The sequence below is a fragment of the Paroedura picta genome, chromosome 1 (genome assembly GCF_049243985.1).
Source record: "Paroedura picta isolate Pp20150507F chromosome 1, Ppicta_v3.0, whole genome shotgun sequence".
NCBI lineage: Eukaryota > Metazoa > Chordata > Lepidosauria > Squamata > Gekkonidae > Paroedura > Paroedura picta.
The window spans coordinates 199,255,887-199,277,431 of record NC_135369.1 but is presented as its reverse complement, the minus strand read 5'-3'; the positions used below and the strand labels follow the sequence as shown (position 1 = coordinate 199,277,431).

Below are 21,545 nucleotides of genomic sequence, written 5' to 3'. Positions count from 1 at the left end.
TACTATCTTGTTTTATATTCTAGACTGAAATACAAAAACATGAACGTTTGGCAAGATAATCAGCAGCGTCTCTTTCATGCTGAACTGCTGGCTTCCTTGGTTTTACCATTTGCAAATTATAGGAAACTAGTAAATAAGCCCGCTGCAGTCAAAATGCAGCGGGCGCTAGCAGGGCGCGCCATGAGGGCGGCAGGGCTGTGTGGCCCTGCTCGGCAAGGGTGGGGACGTCCTATGGGCCTGGTGCCTACCTGGCATGTTGGCGTCGCAGGAGCTGGGTGGCTGTTGGTCCGTGGGGCAGGGCACAGCTTGCGGCAGCAGTCCCGAAGCTTCCAGTGGCGGCGGCTTCTGGCTGGCTGCGCCGGGGGGGGGGCGATGTGCTGGTGGCAGCAGCAGGCAGCTTTGCGCCTCCCGACGCACCAGGCTGGCAGCAAAGGAGCAACTGCGAGGAGCGCTGCACGCGCCTCGCAGTTGGTCAGGGCTGGAAATCGGAGGGACCAATCGGCAGGTGCTTTGCGCCTGCCGATTGATCCCTCCGATTGTCTGTCCAGAGGAAGGGTCCAATCTGGACCCTTCCTCATCCCGGACACATCCCGCCCCTAAAGCCCTTAATGTTTTATTTAGTACGCGGCGGGGCGGTGTTAAGATACTTGCCCCAAAGGTTCCTATCCAGGCATATCAGCGACTTCAAACACCTTAATTTAAAACATGCTGACTCAAAAACAAGGCCCAGCAACGGCAGTGAAACTTACTCCAAAGTCTCTGCTCGCAGTCTGATCTTGAGTTGTAATCTTAAACATATTTGCTTCATTAAAAGCAAAAAAAAAAAGAACTTTGGATCAATGTTAGACCAGAGCAGCTCTTGTGTACATTAAAACTGTGTCTCTAACAAGACTTGGAAGCAGTCATGGAAAGGGCTGCATTGCCCGGGACAAGCCAGAAAGGGATGAAAATTCACCACAAGACAAGGACACCTATCTACTGTAGTATCCATCCCACACTCACGTTTATGTTTCAGAACAGAACAAACAGCATCCTGACAATCTTGTTGCACAGACAAGTATCTCATGAAGCCTCTACTCCCATAACATTATGGCCGACAAAAGGATTAAACATATTAAGTAGCTTGAAAAGGCATTATTTGAAAGAGGTTGGGTATTTTTTGTTTGCTTTGGGGTTTTTTGCTTTAATAAAAACAGAACAGTTATTAACCTGCAAGAGAAGGAAATTACCTCTTGAAATCCTGTGTTTAAGTTACATTGACAGAGTGACAGAAGGGATGAAAGTCAGGAAATTTCAAAGCTGAAGCTGAATCCCTTTCCTTAGTCCACGTTATTGTCCTTTATCCCTTTACATTTAATTAAAACCAAGTTGTGGCCAGTTGCTCATAAGCTTTTACAGAAACCTGATTATGGGAATTGCTCGACTTCACTGTCTATTGTACTGGACTTCCCCTCTCCAAACCTGCCTCTCCAGATGTGAAACACAGAAAACGAAACCTGGAGGAGACCTCTGTCACCTTTTTTCCAAGCTACGGGAAGAATGGCCCAGAAATGCCACATAATATGTCCTCGCATTAAAAAGGCACAAATGTTATCAACACAGTTACGCAAGAATTGTGCAAGGTTATGCAAAAACGATCGCTTCTCAGCCTTTGGACTAAGATCAAGTATCAACTGTACAACAGAGAGCCAGGTTGGTGTGAGAGCCAGTTTGGTGTAGTGGTGAGGAGTGTGGACTCCTAATCTGGCATGCTGGGTTTGATTCTGCGCTCCCCCACATGCAGCCAGCTGGGTGACCTTGGGCTCGCCACGGCACTGACAAAACTGTTCTGACCGAGCAGTGATATCAGCGCTCTCTCAGCCTCACCCACCCCACAGGGTGTCTGTTGTGGGGAGAGGAAAGGGAAGGCGACTATGAGCCACTTTGAGCCTCCTTCGGGTAGAGAAAAGCGGCATATAAGGACCAACTCTTCTTCTATTGTCTTTCTTCTTTGTGATTTCTAACAAAATGTTCTATATCTCTTTCTCTTGAATAACATGCAGCAGCTTGGTAGATTTTTGAAGGCAGAGAGCCAGCATGGTACAGTGTTTAGAGCAGCCTTGTTCAATTTTGTTACCATTGAGACACCTCTGAAATAATCTTCAGGCTTTGAGAAATCCCAGAAGTCCTGCAATCATGTTGAATGTGGTTGGGAAGCACAGCTGGGTACAGGCCCACCCAGGGTTCCTCCCCTTCCCACCCCCTACAGGCCCATCGTTGGCCATTTGGGAGGGGTAGGTGAGTCAACATGACTGTATATGGTCATATCACCTGTATGGTTAAATCATAATTTGAAAAAAGCAGAGATTCCCCAGGATACTACCCATGGGTGTCATGCTACATGCTGACACCTGTCCTGGTGTGGAACAAGTGTTTTTTTCAGGGTTTTTTTCAAAGGGAAGGCTGAGGTGGGGCTTTGGCCCAGCGAGTTTATTGTTTGGCCGCTGGAGATCTGATCAACTGTGCGGATTTTGAAAAGCATTGCTTTGGCAGCAGCTGTCCTCAGGAGCTTCACTGAGACAACCATTTTGAGGCAGCCATTTTGGGACTGCACCCCACTCACTGCCTGCCAGCTCAAAATGGTTGAGGATCCTTGTCCTACAGAAACCCAACTATATCCAACACCTGCATGCATGATGGAGTTTGTTTTGGGCTTTGGGGTGTTATATTCTTAGCAAATCGTGACAGAATTCACCCAGTCAACACTACTTTCCCTGCAGAACCTCTAGCCCACCAAACCATCCCTTGGAATGAGTGCGGTACCCCCTCCCATCTTCTTGCCGCCTGCAATAACACAGAAGATTTTTCCCGTGGAGTAAGTATAGTCAAGACCAAATGACACCTGCATTACTCTGGTTGATTTATAGGCTTTATTTTGCTGACACCCAGAGTTCCAAGGGTAAATGGTTCCCACTTCAGAGAGACCAGCAGTGTGGACTATTTTCTCCCGAGAAGAAAAGACTGTTTTAAATCACACTTATCAAGTCTTCAGCTTTCTTTTACAGCAGTCACAATTGTACTGGCTAACATCACTGATACCAATTCCTCACCAGCTTTCCTCTCTGGTCCACCGCTGGTGCATTGCTGCGGAGCTGCTTCCTGTGTCCCTGCATGGAACCTATTTCTGCGGCGCACACCGTCAGCCCTGGATTTCCGCGTTCTCACAGCACAACCAGGGGGGAAAGGTTTTGCCACGTGGAGGGGAGACGGAGTTTTAGAAAAATTGCATAAAGGTAGGATTGCATTACAATGCAATCCCTCCTTACTGCAATTTTTTTAAATGCCCCATTTGGCCCTACAAAGCACTGTGTAACTGAGTGGGACATTTTCTGTCCTCCCATCCACATGGCCTGTGGCTGGATTGGCCCCATTGTCCCCCTGCTGGGGGGGCAACACCGGGGAGTTCCCCTGCTTTGTTTGGCTACGAGTTCATACCAAAATGCCCAGCTGGTGAGGGCTGAATACAATGTTTAAATGCGGTTCCTCCCCGTCTCGCCCCTCTCTATGCATACGAGAGAACGAGTCTGCCAGAAAGTTTTTCTTCCCGGGAATGTGGGAAAGCCTGAAATTGAAACGGGCAAAGAACTCCGCCTACCAAATTTGTTTGGAGTTGAGGTTGCGCGGTTTGCGGAGGACTTCTAGGTTTTTGTGATCTGTCCCAACCTTGAAGGGCTCCTTTGCCCCCTCTAGTAGGTGGCGCCAGGTGGAAAGGGCAATTTTTACTGCCTCTTTTCCCCAAATGGCCCAGTTTTTCTCGTCCAGGGAGAATTCTCTGGAGAGATAAGCGCAGGGGCACAATTGTCCATATAGCAAAGATAGCAAAGTTTTGTCCAGTCAAAGGCATTTATTCAAGGAGACGTTCACATTCAGGTTGCAGCCAAAAGAAGAGGCTTAATCCAAAGAGTGGTGTAGAGTGGTGGCTTCTAATCCGGTGAGCTGGGTTTGATTCTTCCACATGCAGCCAGCTGAATGAGCTTGGGTTCATCACTCCTGATAGTATTTTTCTAAATCAACAGTCAGAGCTCTCTCAGCCTCACCTACCTCACAGGGAAGGTGTTGTGGGGAGAGGGAGGGAAGGTGATTGTAAGCTGCTTACAGTGCAAAGCAGGGTATAAAAATCAACTCTTCTTCTAATTGCCCCATCACAAATTGCTCTCTTGTCCTGCATCACTTGTACAAGCATGTGAGGGCATTGTTTTGACAGAAAATATTTGCAGAGTCACTTGTCTCCATGGAAGGCTATACAAGCATGAAGTGGTGATATCTTAACTTATTTTTGAGGACATACATATCCAAAGCAGTCAATAAATATAGCTTTCCCAGCAGCAGACACTTGCAATATGCACCTTCACCTCTGCTGTTTGGAGTGACAACTTTGGCTTTGCCAGGTAACCTACCCCTGTCTTTATTTTCCATCCTTCCGCAGAGATGGAAAACTGAGCAATGAAGCAATTCTGGGAGCTTACAAGCTTTCTTTCTTGTGTTTCTAAAAAGCATGCATCCCAGGAAGTGAAGAAGCAGTACACAAAATGTCGAGTTTGGCTATTCAGATTCTGGGGAAGTGATATACCATAAGATTAAAGCGATCCTGCTAGACTTTACCACCACATGAGAACTAGTTCACATAAAAGAATGCAATAGCTACAATACACTTCTCTTTTTATTCAATTCCAGAGCGCAGTATAAGGGCACATGCTTTAATAAGATAAACACCCAATTTACTCCCACTAACACAAATAACAGGGGGAAACAGATTTTCCATTCCGCAGATCTCTTAAGATATGAGCGTGCTTGAAGATGAATGCTACTTATAGCAATTATAATGATCCTTTCAAGTATTTCCGTTTTATAAGCTACTATACACATCCCAAATACACCACGCACTTAGGAGAGGCAGCCATTGTGGGTATGCAGCACCCTATTATCACTTTTTGTTGCACTCACAATAGTTTGAAAGTACTTTGGTATGCTCACATTTTAGGCAACTCTTTTTCACAGAACCACAGCCCAACAGAGAAGCTTTGAATGGCTTCTTCTATTATATTCCCCAGGAAAAGAGACAGGAACTGAGAAAGAAGGGCACTGATGCAACAAGGGCATCTATCGCTCTGAAAACAACATTGTTTAAAAGCCAGTTATAAAATGCTGATCTGATTAGGAACATAAGCATTGTCCTCTTCAATCAGAGTAATAACCCATTCCATCTATGACAATCTCTAACAATGGTCACCACCATTGATTTATCAGAGGGTGGAATGCCTTATATGGCTGTTTTATTCACTTTGTACTTTCAAGAATCAAAGGGCTGATCCTTCTTCTGAGCACATAATCAAAATTGGTAGAGGGGGCGAGAAGAGCAGAACCACACAAAAAAAGGATCAGCAAAACACAGCTCTGCTACAGTGCAACTGTAACTCCCATGCCAGTAAACCAAGATCAACACAACTTGCATTCTCCAAGTCTCAGTTTTGTCAGCTAGACTTTGATTAAACAAAAACTGGCCTAGACTTTGCGGTAAATCCCAGCACAACTATGTGATCACCAGCTCCATTCATTTCCAGCAGTTCTCCCTATCAAAATCCTCACTGCTGCCATCAAACTTTGTTAATTTATTAAAATGGTTAATTAGAAAAGTCAAACTATGAAGGGCATAATAAAGAATTAGTTTAAGAATCAATAGAATCATAGAAACAGAGTTGGAAGGGGCTACACAGGCGATCTAGTCCAACCCCCTGCTCAACGCAGGATCAGCCCTAAGCATCCTAAAGCATCCAAGAAAAGTGTGTATCCAACCTTTGCTTGAAGACTGCCAGTGAGGGGGAGCTCACCACCTCCTTAGGCAGCCTATTCCACTGCTGAACTACTCTGACTGTGAACATTTTTTCCTGATATCTAGCCTATATGGTTGTACTTGAAGTTTAAACCCATTACTGCGTGTCCTCTCCTCTGCAGCCAACAGAAACAGCATCCTGCCTTCCTTCAAGTGACAACTTAGTTGGCTCCAACTTCCTGGCTATACACAGGCCATGGGAAAAGGCAGGACACTCCCACTTCAATGAGACAACCATCCCACCAGCAGTGCTGCAGGAATTACACCTAATTATTTTATTTATCCTTATCCATTGTTGTTCCTCTATATATTTCTGAAACAGCCTAGGCTGTCCGGCTGTCCAAGTTGGAATAGGGCCAATCAGGGTGCAACGAGCTTTGACCTGGAGCCAGCAGCAGGTAAGGGGAAAGGGCCCTGGGCAAAGTGTTGTGGTGGAGGCCTTGCTACAAGGGCCTCTTGGCCTGCTAGACTGGGCCTGCTAATGAGGGCCTACTGGCCTGCTGACTGCCTGCTAAGGAGCTCCGTCTCAGCCCTGCTCATGAGCTGCCCAGCCCCTGCCCACCCCACTTGATTTGGCTGCGAGCTGCAGCCCAAAGCCACCTTAAGCTGCCCGGCCAGGGGAGGGGAACGGGCTTTGAAGCTAGTTTATTATATTTATATACCACCCTCCCCTCGCACCTCAGGACAGTTGGAGGGGATTAAACCAAGATTTCTGATCCAAGGCCAACAAGCAGACTGGCTCACAATAAAAATGCATCTGAGTATATGTCATTCTGGGTAGTGGGGGGGGGCAACCCCTTCCTCAACATCCTTCCTGGCTCCCTCAAAATGCTTTTCCAAAGTGGCTGTAGCTAGGTAGAACCTTTGCCCTGCAAGGCTTCTGATTAGCTGTCGAAATGAAAAGCATCCTGATAAACCAAGTTGCTGCCTGTAATTCTGGAGCCCAAAAAAGGTTGGGAACCACAAAATCAGTATTGAGTTGCACAAGACTCAACAGAACGGCAGTTTCCACAAACAAGGGAGAGAATCAAGGGGCTTCCTGCTCCTTTGTACACATTTCTTCCCTGCTTGCCTACAAAACAGACAGAATGGAGACAATAGAACAGTAAGACAGGCCTCCCTCTCTCTCCTCTTTCTATATAAAGTTTGCTCCTCTTCTAAATAAAACTATTTCATTCTTTTAAGCAGCTTGGAGCTTCACATCTCTTTGTGTATTTAAATGCTGCCAACATCCAGCAAAGGGCTCTCAAGGCAAGTGGGAAGCAGAGGTGGTTTGCCATTCCCTTCCAGAGCCTTCCTTGATGGTCTCCCATCTCAGAGACTAGGGGCACCAGTAATGCCAGGGGGGTGCCAGTAATTTAGGCAACAGCCTTTCAACAAAAGCTCTTTCAAAGGGTAGCCATTTCGGTCTGCACTAGAACAGTTAGAGTGAAGTCCAGGTGCACCTTGGAGACTAGGAAGATTTTCAGGTTATAAACTGGGTCTCATATACCCTGAAAATCTTTCTAAGGCGCTACTGGACTTCAATCTAACTGTTCATGAAAGTAGTTTCCCAGGAGTCACTTTTGTTAAAAGATTAGAACGATGACTTCTGGGTTATAAAATCCAGGTAGTTGCTACCTAGAAAACATTTTTCAGCAGACTTTTATCCATTCAGCAGACTTTACTGTTTGTTCATTTCTTAATGTGAGGCATAATTTTACTCAGTAATCTAATACAGATTATCCTTCCACTACAAGCTTTTATTCCCATTTGCATTAGGTGTGGTTTTTTTTCTTGCAGCAAAAACCGCATCTGCAAATTACGCCTTCTCGTGGAAGAACAACTTTAGCCATATATTCAAACAGTTGTTTTAAAAGCCTAAATAATACAGACAGCTGCACAAAAGGCATCTGACGGAGAGTTTTCATAACTCTTTTTAGTATTCTGTGGCAGCTATGACTGGGTAAAATCTAATTATTTCTTCAGGACCCTTTGGAATAGTTCAAGAAGATTTGTTACAGTTCCTAGCTGATGCATTAAGCACTTGGCTAGGCTCCACAGACTGAGATAGCTGGATGTGCATTCTACATGTCTTTTCATGAACTGTCCACTGATACATGTGGTGCTCTCCTACAGCATGTGCTGCAATCTGTTGAATGGACTGAACCTCAAACTCTGCGTCTTTGCAGAACGGCGATAGTTGCGAGAGACTAAATTGCAATTAACTTTAGTAATCCAAGCATACCTAACTAACGTGTCTTCTGCACTGATGCAAATGGAGAGTGACACTAGAAAAGAATGGGGTTAAATGCGTCTACCCTTTTTCTTTATCCCCCAATTTCTCAGGTTCCTAATGATTTCCATAGTCACAAGAGTTTTAAATGACCAGATCTCTTGTGAACTTAATTGAGCTTGGCCTCCCTGTCCTCGGATGCCAACAGAAAGTGTAGCCAGAGAACAAGGGAGGTCAGCCTCATTCTTATCAGGCACTTCCACTGACAGGACAAAGTCCTTTTCTGTTGAACCCAAGGCACCACACTGCTGTGCCAGACGCCCAGAGATGAGATAAGGAGAATTAAGCGGATGGGGAGAAGGCAACCAAAGACCTGCACGGGAGACAACGGACCAGATTTCAGAGGCGAGGAGGTATGCAGAGGGAAACTCAGACAATGAGAAATGTAAACCTCCCCTCAGTTAATATACTACTAGTAAAAAGAAAGCTAAACTGCAGGAAAAGCCGCAAATATTTTAAAGGGTCTTATCAGTGATAAGCAGAAGAATCTCGTCTAATTGGCATTTCCTAACTGTCTGTGCTCTCCAGACTGCTCTTTGCAAAGCCGTGCCATGGGCTTCTCTGCAGAGCAGGGATGGCGGACGGGCAGCCAACTGAAGGGGGGGCCCAACGGAACGCAGATCAGATCACACTACTCTGCCCGCAGGAGACCCACGACCCCGCTATGCTTGGGGGGCCATATTTAGAAAGGCACAAAAGAGGTACCGGATTTGCCGGCGTATAAGACAAGCCCCCAACATTTCCACTCAAAATACAGTACTATGGGCCAGGGGTAGTCAAACTGTGGCCCTCCAGATGTCCATGGACTACAATTCCCAGGAGCCCCTGCCAGCGAATGCTGGCAGGGGCTCATGGGAATTGTAGTCCATGGACATCTGGAGGGCCGCAGTTTGACTACCCCTGCATGGGCCAATATGGGCAGCTCTGTCTATCCCAACTGAAGTGCACCCGGCGTATAGGACGACCCCTCCACTTGGAGGCATGTTTTTCAGGGGGGGGGGGGGGGAACGCCAGCAAATACTGTACTTCAAACAGGGACCCCTCTGGCAAATCTCGCAGTGGTCGCTGCCAGGCACCAGGCACATCCCTACCCTCCCAACCCCCCCAGGAGCCACTTCCACCCGCTTTCCGAGCTCCGCCGCGGCACAGGGCGGCTTCCCGCTGGCACGTGGCGCGATGCCGGGAGACTCCTGCCGGGAGTTGGCTGCCGCCGCAGGGTCAAGCCGGAGCCGAGCGCCAGTTCGAGCCCGCCGGGCCTCCTCGGGCGCCCTCTGGCGTCTGCGGGCCCGCCTGCAGCCGAGGCGGGGCCGGCCCTCCGATGACGTCACTCCCGGGCCAGCCACTGCGAGCGGGCGGTGGGCGGGCGAGCGGGCGAGCGGCGCGCGGAGCGGACGGGCGGGCTGGCTGGCCGGCGAGAGCTCGTGCGGGTGCGGACGGTGCCGGGCGCGGGATCACGGCTCCTCGGCCGCTCCTTCCCCTGCTGGTAAGTGCGTGGCCGGCGCGCCGGGCGGGTCAGGGTGCTCCAGCTCCGCGCGCCGGAGTCCAGCTCTCGTCGGCCGTGCGGCTGCAAGCCCGAGTGCACGCGCCCCTTGGGGCGGCCGGGCTGGCCCGACTCCGGCGACGGGGAGGGGTGCAGGGAAGACGCCGCCCGCGAAGGAGCGAACCCACTCCGAGGCCGAGGGAACTTTTAGCCCGGACCCGTGAGCGCCCACGCCGGGCTCCGGAGCCTGAGCTGCGCGGTCAGACCTCGGGGCAGCGCTGGGGACGCCGCCGCACACGCTCTTGCCCCCGGGCGGGCGGAGACGCTCGGCTGGGTCGGAGCAGGGAAGGGCGAGCGACCGCCGGGCGGGACCTTTAAAGCAGGGGTAGTCAAACTGCGGCCCTCCAGATGTCCATGGACTACAATTCCCATGAGCCCCTGCCAGCATGCTGGCAGGGGCTCATGGGAATTGTAGTCCATGGACATCTGGAGGGCCGCAGTTTGACTACCCCTGCTTTAAACGCCGTCAATGTTCAGGGGGGGGGGGTTGTGCCTGCAGAAACCTGTTGTCGTGATGCTTCATCTCCCGCGGGACTGTGCTTTTTTAATTTCAAACAAGGGGCTGTAATTAATAATGAACGAGCCAGAGATGCAAAAACAGAGCGGCTCCCCAAAAAATGTCAATATGCAACACGCCACTGCAGAAAAGAAAACGTGTTTTATGAATGCCAAGGTCGGGACAACGGGCCAATACTGGAAATGCCTCCTTTCACGGTTTTTCTCCATGCTGGCTGGATTTTTAAAGCATGTGAGCCTGTATCGTGTTGAGCTCGCCACGCTCTACAAAAATTGGTTTTTAAAGAAGATGTTTGTGGCTTAATAAGCATGATTCTTCACTGTGAATGATTTATGTCTGCATGCGTTGCTTTTGCTTGTTTTCCCCTGCAGTATTTGTCATTTTCAGTTTTACCAAAATTGTGGTTTATGGCTGTAAGAAACACAGGGAAACAAATCCAAACCATTAGAACAGGCGGCACACATAATCCTGTCTTGTCCTCTACATTTGTTTGCCAGTTAAACTTTAGAATGTGAAACCACCAGGAAAGAAAAGCAATATATGCTTTGAATTAACTGCTACATTTAAAGTGTAACTTGTGATTATAGGAATTATTATTGCAATCATCAAGTTGCTGTCTGAGCTCTTAATAAAGGTACAGTTATATGTTGTATCCTTAGCATTACCCATAGGCAACCAATTCCGCCCCCCCCCCCCAAAATAGCAGAGACTGTCCTCGCTTATTAACTCTTCTAAACCTACAGCACAACTAAAATTATTTCCACAACTGAGTTAAACAAGGCAGTACCAATGACAGGTTTCTCATCTTTGCAAGCAGTTTAAGTCACCCTTTAAAAATAATAAACGGTGGTTGTTTTATTACTAAGTGAAATGTTGAGAAAAGTTTAATTGAAGCTTGCACATTCTAATTACATCCAGCCTGGTTTCCTGGAAGAGGGTCTCTTGCCCAAGCAGAAGACTTTCAAATTACAGTGATAACAAGATGAGTTGAATATATGAATTCTGAACAAGGCTTTATAGCCAGATCAAAAACTGGATCATCACTCGAAATAAATAGATGACTATGGAAGCTAGGATGCAGCAGATTTTGCTTCCCAAGTGATCCTGCTCAGGCTAATTCACCTTTACTAGGAATAGTAACACCTTACAAATTAAAATAATTTACCTTCCCCAATATTGCAGATGCTAAGTTTCAGAATGCAGGCTGTAACACCTATCAAAATAGATGTTTCTGTTTACCAAAGCAAATTTCAGTAACTATTTAATTTCCCCCCATCAATTCAAAATTGCTTTCCAGTTCTGTTGTCTCCCCACCCACCAACTCAAGGGAATCATGGCTACCTTCCTCTACCAAATCTTTATTTAAAATAGCTAAAAGATCTTCAGATTCGACTTAAAAGCACATTATCCCCCCCCAAAGCAAATTCAGCAGAATGAAGTCACTGCTAGAAACAAAATGCTTTTTGCCCAAGCCCCCCTACCCTGGAATCCTCCACTGTTCTCTCACCAGAAGCCTTTGTGATTAAAGCAGACAAACTGGACAGCAGCATTTTTAATACAAAATCAGACTCGGCCTCTGAGAAGAGATTTCTTGTGGTGTGTGCTACCCCCCAGCGGGCAGAATTTCCCTGCTGCAAACAAGCCAGTCAGTCCTTCTCAGAAACAAATGGTACTGCCTGAAAAGCAAAACTAGACCTGCCCTTTGGCTTTATGCTTCAGTTTTTACTACCCTTTTCCCAGCAGCTGAAAACAATAACCTCAGATTGTTACTGGCTTCTTCTACTGTTTCACTGCCCACAGAACATCTTTTTGCTCCATTGCTGGTGGGAGCTGTAGCTTGATTCAATATTTCTAACACCCCAGTTTACATGGGAATGTGCTCCACTCATTTTAATGGAACATACTTCCAAATGTGTGTTTTGAGATAACCAAAGCAGCTCAACTGTTTAAAGGAGCATGGTAAAGAAAGGATGTGTACACAAAAAAGTCACTCTTTCTAGGTTCAGCTTCAATTAAGTACGTAAACAGCTGTTATTAAAATGTGAGTTATTGTTTAAGAGAGAACTGGCACCAGTATAGTCATCATCAGTATAGAAATAGCTGTTCTACACAAAACCAAATGATTGTGCTTAAACGTCCAACAGCCCCAGTGATCCTTTTGCAGAGACAATCCGTAGGCCAAAGTAGACAGAAGCAGCTCTGGACATGTCAGATTGAACTCGGAGAAGCTTACTTCTAAGTAAACAGTCCTAGGACTGCCACTTAACAACGCAATCCCACATGAGTAGCATCAGGCTTTAAGACATCTGTACAAATTTCTGTTTTTCATTTCTGACAACAAAGGGGCAAATGGTATATAAGCAGGCAGACGAAAATACCTTTTAGGGATGCCAGCCTCCAGGTGAGATCTAGGGCTCATCTCCAGACTGCAGAGGTCAGTTCCCCTGGAGAAAAGGGGAGTTGACTCTGTGGCATTAGACCCCAATGAGGTCCCCGTCCTTTCCAGGCACCATCCCCAAATCTCCAGGAGTTTCCCAAGCTGGATCTGGCAGTCCTAGAAATGTTTGGTTCTCCTATCCAACTAAAAGTTCATCAGTATCTTTTCATCTAGAAGTTCAACATTTTTCTTTCATTGGACAGTTGCATTCTATCTTTACTCTTTGCCAGGAAAGAAAACCTGTGTGTTTCCTACATGCCACAAAAGTCACATTTTCAGGGTGGCTTAGACTGAGACATGTCAGTGTTCCTGAAAGAAATAAAAAGGGGCTCAGAAGTCCACTTCTAAACAAAGCTTTACATTCCTTTGCTCTCAGGGGGATATTTTAAGCTTCTTCTGCTTGCCTAACACCGAACAAAAGAATGGGGCACCTTCCTGAAATACTATGCCAATGAAAATTGTAGCTTCTAGACAGGGTGGCTTAGGGAAGCATTTCCCTGTCACTATCAGCTAACCCTGAGTAGTGCACTTAAGAAAACAATGTTATACACTTTGTTTTCCAGACAGCTGAGTCATGTTTAACCAAAATAACTTTGTGAAGGTTTTTAATAGCCGCCGCAGCCCAGGGACAGCCTGATTGTAGACTGGCTCTTCAAAAGCCATGCAGTCGGCACAACAGATTTCAGCAAGAGCTGGGTGAGTGGATACTTTCCTCAACCCACAAAAGGGATCGTGAAATAAATCAAACGGTTTGCAGAACCAAAATTGCTGACCTATCAGTTTTGTGCAGCCAAGGCAAATTAATTCTAGGTCTCACGCCATTGACATTTATAGCCATAGGAGATATATTTGAATCCGTAAAGGCTGCTGTGGAGGGCTTCCGGAAGAGAGATGCACATCTGAGTCCTACCACTGAACACACCATCACACATTCTCTCTTAATTTTTTAAACCAAGTATCCAACAAAAACTTCCCTTAATCATCTCACCTTTAATTCAGAGCTGTCCACTGATTCTGTGTTTAAAGTATTTTAAATGTTTTTCAAAATATATCAGAGCAAAAACAAAATGCACCTATTGTACAGTTAAAGAATTGCATTAAAGCCCCTGATATGCAATCATCAGCTTATATAATGTTTACACAGGTTGTCATTGATCAAGAATATATCAAGTACTATATGAATGCAACCCTGTCTCCAAATGTTTTCAAGCATTATGTTGATGTGCTAAAAAAAGGATGGAGTGAAAGCTCCTGCAGTTTATTAAGAAAATCCTTAATTAGCTGGGATTTCTGTTCTACTTTCTTCGTGTTTTGTTCAAAATGTAATGTTCTCTTTCAAAACCATAGGCCCATGAAGCTCCCAACTGGACATTGTGAAACCCCAGCCAAGGTTCTCTGTAGCAGTAGGGGATATTTCTCTTTTCATCCTGCAAACTCAGCTAGAAAGCCTTGATGTCAGGGAATACGTACAGGAGAGCTCAAGAAAAGAGAAGGCCAAGATAGGCAGCAGGATTCCCTTCTATCTGGATAGATCACGGCTTGCCTTCATTATGCAAATACATTGTTTTCAGCAGCAGCATTGGATATAAAGAGGAAGTGCAGGATATCAAATTAAATCAAAAGTAAAGAAAACTGTTCTCATTTCTTAATGAAAGAAACGGGGGGGGGGGGATACAAAGCTTAATCCACATTTTTGAAACAGTCTTTCCCGCCTTCATAAGAGGCTTGTTTTATTTTATCCTTTTGTTTTGATGTAGTTTTTGAGAAAAGAGGTTAAAAAAAAACAGTACTTTCATTTTAATCCATCCTTAAGACAAATACAATGGGGCAGTGTGAGGCATTGAATAGCAAATATAGTACCAAAGGGGAGAAAGGAGATTTTAAACATATGGAAGTTATAATTTTGTCTCCAGAAATAGGTGTAGGGTCTTATTTGTTTGAGGTAAAATGGTCAGATATTCTATATGTCCGTTTTCAGTGTTTGCATGCAGTTTTCCCTGCAAGACTACTTTACAGGAAATTCCTGCTCTTCAGTTAATAATTTTAAGTAGCTTCATTTTCCGTTCCTATATAATTCTTTTGCATGGGTGTTACTTTAAGCTACTTTTCCTTTGCCCAAACTTAGCATAGGCCAAGACTAATAATTATCCTTGTGTGCAGGTTAGCTAAAGTCGGTTATGTAGTTTTAAACACCAGAACCTCATGTTTTCTCCAGTTAAGATCAGGGTAAAAATAAAAAAAGTTTGTCAGTGAAATGAGCAGAGACTACTAGTTATTTGCTGAAGAGTTATTTATTCTACTTCAAGTGATAATACTTTAGCAGTGCTTCTTAAAAGGATAATAACCTGTCTCAATACCATATGCTCATAGATATGAATTACAAATTACAATTAATATCTCCCACAGATTTATTGTCAAAAGTCAAAACTGTAAGTAAACTTTCAGCTAGCATTAGCAGTGTATTTGCAACAAGTTTTCCTAATCTAAATAATTAGATTAATTCTACACAAATAGTATTTTATGTCTTTGTTAGAACTGCATTATATTTTGTCAAAATTCTTCTGGCTAACCACAGAAAAGCCAACTTTCATGGGACTGTGTCAAGAAAACAAAAGGAAAATGTAAATGCTTGTATCAAACTTAAGAACAGTATATACAAAGCAGTAGTATACTACAGGCACAAAAAGTCCACAACCTTTGCTTTATCAGAAGCAGAATCTCATGGCTAATAGGAGGCTATAAAATGTGGACAGAGCAGATGTTAGGTATACAGCAATCCTAAACATGCTTACTCAGAAATAAACTACACTGTATTCAACAGAGTTTATTCCCTAATAAAGTTGCTTAAGGGTGCACATAGTTTCAGCATTTAGAGAATGAAATAAACTTTGCAGGAAAATACAATAACAGTTTTAATGACTTCACAGCATGGGTATGGTTCTTGTTGTACAAAGACGCTTGGTCACCTGAGTTTTCAAGAAAAACCCAAAAGACCAAAACAGTTACCTCAATGAAATTTCACAAAACACGGTGATGTTGGGATCTGGGATGCTTCACAGCACTGATTCAAAACCAATCCTTTGCTTGTTATACAGCTAGTGCAATATAGCTTCACTTTCCAAGCAAATTGCTTGTTCTGAAATGCACATTTCTATAATTAATATCTAACTGTTCCTTGTTTTGGCACACCAAAGAAGTAGGTTTTCTAAGGCATTTACAACAGTGATAATTGATAGAATTTGGAGCACTGGATCTTAAGAGAGGCAAGTATTGTAAAGTGCAGATCTTGGTTCTTGAAAGCAGGAAACCAGAAACCTGTCCCATGAAGCAGGGCTCCGACTTGCAATTCAGAGTCGTGTCCAAAAAGTTTAAAGAACTGTACCACCTTCGTTTGTTCATCAAAACTATTACTGTTTTTGCTTAGCTTAAAAGCTGAACTTAGGACAGCAATGTACAGCAGCTTCACATTTTTGCTCAATTGTCCTTCTCACAATAAGTCTTAGTATTAAAAAAAAACAGAGAGAAAGATATGCATTAGGTAATCACCATTTCTCAATAGCATTATTTGTTTGCTTTCACAGGAAACTTGCCAGAGTGGAATTCCAGAAAAGAAACTCTCCACTGGCACTAGAATGTTTGTTTCTTCAAAAAGAAAATTCTCCAAATTCAATAAAAACTCTCTATAATAAATGAGTCCTTGAAATCTACAGACAGACTAAGGAAGCGTACTTTGATCTAGTCCTAAATGAACAAGGCAACCCAGCGGGCATGGATTTACCAAGGCATACCTACAGTTCAAAATTTATTCTTGGATGATTTTGGACAGAAAAAAACGCAAGTTCCTATCTCTTCTGAAGAAGCCATCATAATTCCAAGTCTTAGCATCATGAATGGTTTTGAAAACATGGAGCTGAATTTTCTATTTCTAACCATGCTGCTATGTAGAAGAGCTTGTAAGAACCACAAAGAAGGCAATTTTTGTTAAGGGTATTATACGAAAACAAAAGAATCTCTTCACACAGAGACTTTAACAGCGGAAGAGAAACTCCCTCCCCTCTTCTTCAAAGTCACAGTCCTCTAGGAATCTAAAGCTTTCATCCTCAACAATCTGATGTACAAAGAAAAAAACTTTATGGGAATGTTAAATGAATATAGTGGGGCCTGCCAGGAAAGCAACTCTACCGTAAGCATCACTTGAGCTACTATTGCAAAGGAAGTACAGCTGTGTGAATTAAACTAGAAACTTCCCTCCCTGGTTTTCAAAAAAGTGGATTCTCGCTGGATTTTAGCAAGCACAATAGATTCCCTCACATCTTTAAATAAGGTAGGACCAATAAAGTATTTCATTTGTTCATTAGTTCATCAACAAGGTGCAGAAAACTATGAAAGAAATTGTAAAACTTGTGTAGATAAATATGATAGATCAGTTAATTAGGCTGTGGGAAAACTAAGTAAACAAAGTTTTAAGAGATTTGTGAAATATCGGTAAAGATGTTCCAGTTGCCTCTACCTGTATTTTATCTACATAAAAAAAAGACATTTCCACTATACAACCAGATTGCAAATATGATGTTTTTAGTTATTTTAGGATGTTTTATTGTTACCATTGTGAGCCAGCTTGCTGAGAGTGGCAGGATAAAATCTAATTAATAAATAAAATTTCTAATCATTTTCTTACAATACAATCCTAAGAAGAACTGCAGTATTGTAGGTGATTGTTTCCATGGGCTTCAATGCACCTAGGCCTATTTAGGAGTTCACTATTAGCAGCTACATTTTAGTGTCATGGGATGGATTGAAGACCATTTATTTTATAAATACTACAATTAATAATTTATAAATAGTGTACTATAAACATTATTTGTTCATTATGATTAAATGCCTTTGTATCATAGTTCTTAACATAATATGCAGTATTAAATACTACAACTAATTATTTCTAGCCTTTGAAGACTGAGTCAAAGGCTGCAAACCTTATGTTTCGGATATCCACCTACCTATTTTGTATTTTCATACCTCCTATATTGGAAAATTTAAACAATGATGTTTAAATTACAGATTCGATACTTTCACTGAAGCTGTACCATTAATTTTTCATCATCCGTTTATGAAATCTGTACATAAAGTCAAAGAAGATCACTTCTGCATTTACACTTTCAGCTAGGCTTACTTAATTATAACTCCAGCCAAGTGAAAAGCGTGGAACTGCCATACACATTTCATCACTATTCATTATTAGCTACTAAAAATGATCTAATTAGTTACCCAAAAGTCACACTTTGCAAGAGAATGCTCCCTGCCCATTGACTCGCCAACAACCCTGCAAGTCTAAGTAGCTTGGAAACTACGAGCTTCATTACTGCAATGTAGGCATGTTCAGACAATAGGCTGAAGTGGCAATTTTTTAATCCCATTAGCCAACATGATGTAAATTCCAAATCATGTTGCCAATCTCCAGGTGTGGCCTGGAGTACTCCCAGAATTACAGCTGATCTTCAGACTACAGACCTCAATTTCCCTGGAGAAAATGACTACCTTGGAGGGCAGACTGTATGGTATTATCCCTCTCCATGGTCCTTGTCCTTCACAGACTTTGCCCTATCCAGGTTCTACCTCCAAATCCCCAGGAATTCCCCAACCCAGAATTGCAACCCTGGTTCCAGATAATACTTCTAGTCCAAAGAGCTGTGACAGCAAACTCTTCATGCAGAATGGGTTTCTGGAGCTCTTCCTCGGGGAACAACTGCCAGGTGAGCACAAACAGCCAATCAAAGTTGAGAGAAAACTTCTAAAAGGCTCTGATGAAATGCATTCTAAATACAACAGGGGAAACAGGAAAAAGATGATGGTACATGCCTAAAAAGATTTATTTGGATTCTGTCTCTTACCAAATCAGATCCACTGGTCTGTCAAGTTCAGTATTGTCTATTCAGATGGGCAGTGGTTCTCCAGGGTTCCAAGCAGAGGTCTTTCACATCACTGCTATTTGATCCTTCTATGTAGGGATGGCAGGGATTGAATCTTGGACCTCCATGACGAGAACATGCTTTTCTACTGAGCCACAGTCCCTTTTACAAGGGGAAGTGAGAGCCAGCTTGTGTAGCGGTTAGGAGCAGCAGCCTCTAAACTTGACAACCAGGTTTGGTTTCCCATCCCTCCACACGCAGCTGGCTGAGTGACCTTGGGCCAGTCTCAGTTCTCTCAACTCCACCTCCCTCACATGGTGTCTGTTGTGGGGACAGGAAGGGTAGGCCGCTTTGAGATTCCTTTGGGTAGTTAAAAAAAGAGTTCTTCTTATAGTAGGCCAAACAAGAAATCTAAATTCCACTAAAATACAAGTATTTTTTTCTCTGTTAAATAAACCTACCATCTGGAATCACAGTTACGAAGTTATAGAGAGGATACATGAACAGTAACCTATCCAACTGTAAATCTGTGGCAGTGAAATGTATACTTCTAATTGGTTCTTTCTAGTAATGGCCTGGTTAATCTCTTTTCTAGGTTGCTGGATACCAAACATTGACCTGTGTACAAACCTCACTGCAACTTGACCATGATCAACATAACTTGGAACTTCATTCTAATTTGGACCGAGATAGGGCTGCTGCTCAAAATGGCACCTCCGTCTGCCAGTGCCAAGTCTTGCCCTTCAGTCTGCCGCTGTGATGCAGGTTTCATTTACTGCAATGATCGTGACTTGACATCAATTCCTGCTGGGATTCCAGAGGATGCTACAACCCTTTACCTTCAGAACAATCAAATTAACAATGCTGGAATTCCTTCTGATTTAAAAACCTTGATCAAAGTGGAACGCATTTATTTATACCACAACAGTCTGGATGAATTTCCTACCAACCTCCCAAAATACATCAAAGAATTGCATTTACAGGAAAATAACATAAGGACAATTACTTATGATTCGCTTTCACAGATTCCTTATCTAGAAGAACTGCATTTGGATGATAATTCTGTTTCAGCAGTTAGCATCGAAGACGGAGCCTTCCGGGATAATATATATCTGAGACTTCTTTTTCTCTCTCGAAATCACCTTAGCACTATTCCCTGGGGCTTGCCCAAAACAATAGAAGAGCTGCGCTTGGATGATAATCGTATTTCCACAATTTCGGAGCTGTCCCTTCAAGACCTTACAAATTTAAAGCGTCTAGTTTTAGACGGGAATCTCTTAAACAATCATGGATTAGGAGAAAAAGTGTTCATGAACCTAGTCAATCTAACAGAACTCTCATTGGTTCGGAATTCCCTTATAGCTGCTCCAACAAATTTGCCGGGCACAAACCTGAGAAAGCTTTATCTGCAAGAAAACCACATAAATCATGTACCGCCTAATGCATTTGCATACCTCCGGCAACTCTACCGACTAGATATGTCCAATAACAATCTAAGTAATTTACCTCAGGGTGTCTTTGATGACCTGGACAATATAACCCAGTTATTTCTGCGCAACAATCCTTGGCACTGTGGGTGCAAAATGAAATGGGTTCGTGATTGGTTGCAGACGCTGCCTGTTAGAGTCAATGTGCGGGGACTGATGTGCCAAGCGCCAGAAAAAGTACGTGGAATGGCGATCAAAGACCTCAACCCGCAGCTGTTTGACTGCAAAGATGAGGATATTGTAAGCACTATCCAAATGACTGCTTCAATACCAAACACTTTATACCCCATGCAAGGAAACTGGCCAGCTTCTGTGACCAAACCACCTGAAATAAAGAATCCTAATCTGCACAGAAACTACAGGACTACGGTTACCCCAATACAGGAAATTATTACTATTGTGGTAAAGTCTGTCAGCAGTGAAACGATACATATTTCTTGGAGAGTTGCACTACCCATGACTGCTTTAAGACTCAGTTGGCTCAAAATGGGCCACAGCCCTGTCTTTGGATCTATAACTGAAACAATAGTTACAGGAGACCGGAGCGACTACCTGCTTACTGCCCTTGAGCCTGATTCGCCATACCGTGTATGCCTGGTTCCCATGGAAACCAGTAACATCTACCTGTCTGATGAAATGCCTGTTTGCATAGAGACTGAAACTGCACCCCTTAAAATGTACAACCCTACAACCACCCTAAATCATGAACAAGAGAAAGAACCGTACAAAAATTCTAATTTGCCCTTAGCAGCTATCATAGGAGGTGCTGTAGCCTTGGTAGCAATAGCACTGCTTGCTTTAGTTTGTTGGTACGTCCATCGGAACGGATCCTTGTTCTCAAGAAACTGTGCATACAGCAAAGGCCGGAGGAGAAAAGACGATTATGCTGAAGCTGGGACTAAGAAGGACAATTCCATTTTAGAAATCAGGGAGACCTCTTTTCAGATGATCTCTTTGAACAATGAACAAGTATCCAAGGAGGAGCTTGTAATACATACTATATTCCCACCCAATGGAATGAATATATATAAAAACAACCACAGTGAAAGTAGCAGTAACAGAAGCTACAGAGACAGTGGTATACCGGATTCGGATCACTCGCATTCATGATACTAAAACAAAGGATTAGACTTCCGAATGATTTTTCTTATAAAGAAAAGCAATTTTAAAGGTTGCTATTCTACTACAGAACACTGGATTAAAAGACTGAATAAGCAATGTATTGTACATTTGCCATATAATTTATATTTAAGAACTTTTTATTAAAAGTTTCAAATTTCGGGTTACTGCTGCGATAAATGTAGCAAGGATGCCTGAAAAACAATTCTATATTTTAGTATTTTTTAGTAATTTGTACTGTATTTTCCTTGCTAATATTGAAATTACAGACCATTTAACTTTTGTGTTCTACTGAGTAAGATGACTTGTTGACTGTGAAAGTGAATTCTCTTGCTGTGTTGAACAATCAGGACTTTGCATACATTTGAGATCCTTGTAAGTATAAGCACAGGCCA

The 21,545-nt window shown here is 43.6% G+C and overlaps 2 protein-coding genes across 8 annotated transcripts in view; one reads left to right on the top strand and one right to left on the bottom strand.

Annotated features, from left to right (window-relative positions):
- MACROD2 (mono-ADP ribosylhydrolase 2) overlaps window positions 1-21,545 on the bottom strand; it is a 1,296,381-nt gene that overhangs the window by 1,161,884 nt on the left and 112,952 nt on the right. The gene's annotated exons all lie outside the window — the stretch shown is intronic.
- FLRT3 (fibronectin leucine rich transmembrane protein 3) lies at window positions 9,483-21,438 on the top strand. 3 transcript variants are annotated; one of them, XM_077316407.1, is made up of 4 exons: window positions 9,483-9,627; window positions 16,220-16,962; window positions 18,245-18,388; window positions 19,140-21,438. In XM_077316407.1, the coding sequence occupies exon 4, from the start codon at window positions 19,192-19,194 to the stop codon at window positions 21,139-21,141; it is 1,950 nt and encodes a 649-aa protein (XP_077172522.1). In that variant the 5' UTR covers window positions 9,483-9,627; window positions 16,220-16,962; window positions 18,245-18,388; window positions 19,140-19,191; the 3' UTR covers window positions 21,142-21,438. The 3 variants fall into 3 exon arrangements, with proteins under 3 accessions (XP_077172522.1, XP_077172512.1, XP_077172504.1); XM_077316397.1 differs by having other exon boundaries at window positions 18,229-18,388; XM_077316389.1 differs by lacking the exon at window positions 18,245-18,388.

Coding starts and splice junctions, on each gene's coding strand:
- FLRT3 (XM_077316389.1), top strand. CDS start 19,192: ATGATCAACATAACTTGGAACTTCATTCTAATTTGGACCGAGATAGGG.